Raw genomic sequence first — 4,640 nt, 5'->3', positions numbered from 1 at the left:
GAAAAACTCAATATTAGAGTACATGTTCACTTCTAAAATGCCTTGTCCACAAAACACTGAAAAATGTACCAAATCACAGCACAAACACACACACACATGTGTTACATACTTGCACGTGTTGGTGAAGACAATGACAGAATAGCCCTCATGTTCCTCCTGCAGTTTCTGGATGATGTGGACCAGGTAGCCATCCTTCACATAGGGGGGCATCAGGACGTAATGCTGCGTCAGTGTCTCCACTGTGGCCACTCTAGGAAGGCATACAGAAGGAGTTACATGTATAACCAACAATATTATAGCCACAAGCTATTCAAGTGTGCCTTCATCTCCTTCATCACACTTGCTACCTGTCTTTCTGTAGGAATTTGGTAGGGGGCACTGCAGCACCTCAGTGCAAGTAAAACTTCCAATAAACTTTTCCCACTAAGTAGTTCATACTGCACATACTTTTTTGTATTCATACTCCAATCCTAATGTTGACAAATGTAGTAACAGAGGATGCTAGATTACTACTGATGTGCTTTTAGGATATCCTAATATAACCTAATCAGCTTCTAGTAATCCGATGCATATTGGGCTAGGCAGTATATAAGATGATGAACCTACTTAAAAGTAAAAGAGCAAAAACTTGATCAAAAAAGGTTCATCAAAACAAATTCTAGATACTAGTACTTAACTTTCATATATCAGAAAATGGACTTTCTGAGAACACACTTCATTTTGTGCAGTGGCCAAAGTTTCTACATTGTTGTACTTGACAACATACTAGCATTCAAAACTTTACAGCTCCTTGACTCCATGTTGACATACTGGTAGTCACCTACAGCCTGTTGGCATAGTATCGTAAAAGTCACAATATACTAGTAGTGCACTGATCAAAGATAAGGTTTTGAAAACGTTTTATAGGGTTGAGTTTATGAAATACATGTACCATAAATAGACACAATATCACTTTGACTCAAACGATGTGTTGTGATTGATAGCAAAAAATGCTAGATATCACCTATGAGCTTTCTTTATCTTTATTTATCTGATAAATAGATATACCTATGAGCTTTCTTGAAGTCAGCTGCACTACAGGGTTGGACAAGTCCCATTGCCCACTTGCCCAGGGCAAGTAAAAATACTGTTCGGGCAAGTGAATATCCCCCTGTACTTGCCCGATTGGGCAAGTAAATTTTTTGGATGCAAAGTATAGCTGCTATGGTGTTTGGATCAAAATTACTCATCATTTTGCCAAATTGATATTATATGTCCTTCAAACCACATTATTTTGATAAATAAAGTATGCAGGATGATAAACTCTAAAATATAAGAAAATAAGATGCTGGTAGTAAAAATGCAAAAATGTCATGTATATTTTGGGCAAGTGAAAAGTTGGTTCGGGCAAGTGGAAATGACCATGTACTTGCCCGATAGGGCAAGAGGATTTTTGAAAACATGTCCAACCCTGCACTACCTAGTGTTCTTGTGACAACACAATCCTCACAAGTGTGCCATACTATCAACTACTATCAGCATTCAACCAAAGCAAGGTCACAACCTGGCTTGTTCAGATTGATCGAGTTATTAATAAATCAATCCAACAATTTATAACAAAGAAAGGAAAGTAAGAGAGGCCAAAACCCAGAGAGAAACGACCCCACATTATCTGCCTTGCCAGGTTATTCCAGCATAGCCCCCGGATAGATCGAAAACCTGCTGGAGCGAGAAGTGTCGATTCATCATTTTCACAAATCATCTGATCAGCTCGCAATGAGAATATAAAGTGCAGATTAGCCCAACTTGGTGGGGGCCTCAGAAATTGCTCATTGATTGGTCCAGGCAATTGAACTGCAGACCCAAGGTCAAACAGCAGCCGGGGATAAATCTATCAAGCCAATAACGTGGTGTGATGAGAGGGATAGCTTCTCCCATGAAGCAGGGAAGATGGACGAGAGGAGTGGGCCATATAACGGTCTTCCTCAATATCCTCCAGACCAGGCACGCTCTATATATCAATTAGAGATGGGATCAATCTGAGAGACTATTAAAATTTATTGGGGTGGGAAGGGGCAATCCCCCGCCAGTTGCCCTCTGTGCCCTGCTCAAGCATGCGGGGCAAGTACGGTGATCCCTCCCCAGCTACCCACTCTATCATTATCGACACAGCCCAGCGCCTCCCATCCCCACAGCAATTTTGATGGACTGCCAAGTTGGCCTCCACACCTCAGTTAATGGCCCATTTTGGCACTTCATTCATCCCCCAATCAATGAACCGATGGCCCAGGGCGCGACCTCTAACCTCCGCGACCTTTCGATTGCCATGTACGATGCGCTCCATTTTGCACGCTGTCGGTGACATCTGCCCGCGGTTGTGTATGGGTTAATATTCCCCCTAATTTGACATGATTGTTCTTGTCATATCACTTCAAGGGTCACGTCCCCTGAAATACGTTATCTCCCTCATACTGCCCACCTCGCACTTCCGTGCATACCGTCGGCTACATCTCGCGGTAACAGTCGCATAAAACTCCGTACCTGCATCCATCAATGTACAATATTCTGTGTGTGTTGATCAATTCTGACAGCTGATTTAGCCTGCCCATTTGTAGTTGCCTTTTTGCCTGTCTTTGTTGGTTTATAAATCTTTCTTTATCGGCAGTCACGTTTACTGTCCACACTCCCTCCAAATGCCTCTCTGCATATGACCAGACTGTAAGGTTTGCTCCAATCACACCGCAGGATGGACGCCTACTCTTTTAAACAAGTTCAGTGGGATCTTTGACATGCTCAAGGTTTGGCACTTTTTCATGGTCCCTTGGATAGTTTTTCTCATTGACATAAGAATCCCGTCTATAGCGACCACCACATAGACCAGATTTTATTGGTCCCCTGAGCAGTCTTCTTGGGTACATATGTGTAGTTGTAACTGTAATAACTTACTGTAAGTCCAGTTATGTTCACGAATGCTTTATTTCACGAGATGGAGCAATTTGGGAGTTCACGAGATCTATGACTTCGCGAGTCGGTAATTTTTAACAAGGTGTTACATGTCTGCAAATTTACCGACAGTCAATAATTTTATTTTTTGCGTGAGATACGTGCGAGGTACGCGCGGTTAGAACATGGTTCCGTGGACATGACACTGTCCAAACTGAAGCCCATCCATGCGAACTGGGTCCTGGGTGCACTGGACATCGCCAGGGGATGGGACCGCACAGAGATCTGAGCCGCTGTGAGCCGACGGGCGCGTGTGTAAAAACAAAAGCCGCAGACTCGCAAATGTTGCCAACTTCTGCACAGTAGTCCTCGCGTAAATCATCTTAAGTTGTGAAATTTTAGCGCACTGTTCTATAAATTTGCTGTTTGGGAACGTTTAAAACCATGTTGATTCAACAAGTTGTAAAAAAAATAAATAAAAAAATCAAGCAAACTTAGACCATTAGACAACGCGCTATGTAAACAAAGGCCGCCATGTTGGATTTCTTGTGATTTGTCGATCGGCTCGGCGGTTACTCGGCGGTAGATTTTCGTGCAATTCTTCCCTATAAATACCTGTTAATGTTGTATATGTTGCGTAAATTTTCTTGGGATGTATGGAAATCCTGTGAAATGATTTTTTTTGCGTGTAGCTTTGGTGAGTAACGTTGAACTCGTGTAGTTTGATCTCTCGAGGTATAGACAAAGACCCACGCTATCCCGCTTGGTTCTATTTTTTTTGCCGATTTTCCATACCGTAAATAATTCTGCTTTACGTGGCTTGTACACGACAACAACTTTTTACCGATGTATGTTGTAAAATTCCGTATGTACGATGTTGCACATGTTTACAGCTGTTCATCGCTACGTTATCGCCGAACTAGCGTTCTTGTTAAAACTGATGTTGTCTAGTCGGCTTTGTAAACTTTTACCGTTCTTCGCAAGAAACACTTGTAACTTGTTATTACTAGTTACAAAATAATGACTCCGTGAACCATATGCTCATTGAATAAAGTTTATTTGATTCTGAAAAGAAGTCTGCTGTTATTCGTTGAGTCTTGTCATTTACTAGTACTACGTAATGTAGAGTTGAGACGCACGATGTTTGGGGGAGGGGGGTGGTACGTACGGAATGGGTTCGCGAGGAGGTGAGTTCACGAGAAGAACGTCTTCGTGAAAACCGTGAACTTAAAGATTTCGTAATCAAAAATGGACTTACAGTACTCACTGCACATTTCTGTAATCTGATGCCCTTGGCCTGGCCCAATCCTCCCCGTATAAGGTCCCCTAAATCCATTTCCGACCTGCATGTAATGGACAAGATTGCCTATTTTCTGATAGCTGGGGTATGGAACAGATGCTGCCAGGTCCATTTCACTCTCAGTCTCTGAACACAACTGATGATTATCTTCTTTGCACACGATTATCCCATCAATCCAACAGTACAGCTATCTGAAACATATGGGTCTACTCTTAGCTCTGAAGGGTTCCCAGAGAGACATGCTTTGGTTTGTAAAAAGAGGTTTGTCTGTAACATCTGCCTGCACAATACACAATTTGTGTAATACAGGGCCTCACTGAAAAGCAGTGTCATCACAGAGCAGGGAACCCTAATGATGATGGAAAATAAAATACAATAAATGAACATATATAGGCAACTGACATAAATAGGCAACTGT

At 42.1% G+C, this 4,640-nt stretch overlaps 1 protein-coding gene across 1 annotated transcript in view; it reads right to left on the bottom strand.

The window, feature by feature from the left end:
• Positions 1 to 4,640, bottom strand: part of LOC109471780 (probable ATP-dependent RNA helicase DDX49) — a 10,229-nt gene that overhangs the window by 991 nt on the left and 4,598 nt on the right. The window contains exon 6 of the mRNA XM_019771137.1: positions 31 to 250. Within this exon, the coding sequence (XP_019626696.1) occupies positions 31 to 250 (220 nt within the window). The remainder of the gene's footprint in view (positions 1 to 30; positions 251 to 4,640) is intronic.

The sequence above is a fragment of the Branchiostoma belcheri genome, unplaced genomic scaffold (assembly GCF_001625305.1).
Source record: "Branchiostoma belcheri isolate BF01 breed outbred unplaced genomic scaffold, Haploidv18h27 scaffold26, whole genome shotgun sequence".
NCBI classification, from domain to species: Eukaryota; Metazoa; Chordata; class Leptocardii; order Amphioxiformes; family Branchiostomatidae; genus Branchiostoma; species Branchiostoma belcheri.
The sequence above is the reverse complement of the archived record's forward strand: the minus strand, read 5'-3'. Positions and strand labels throughout refer to the sequence as shown.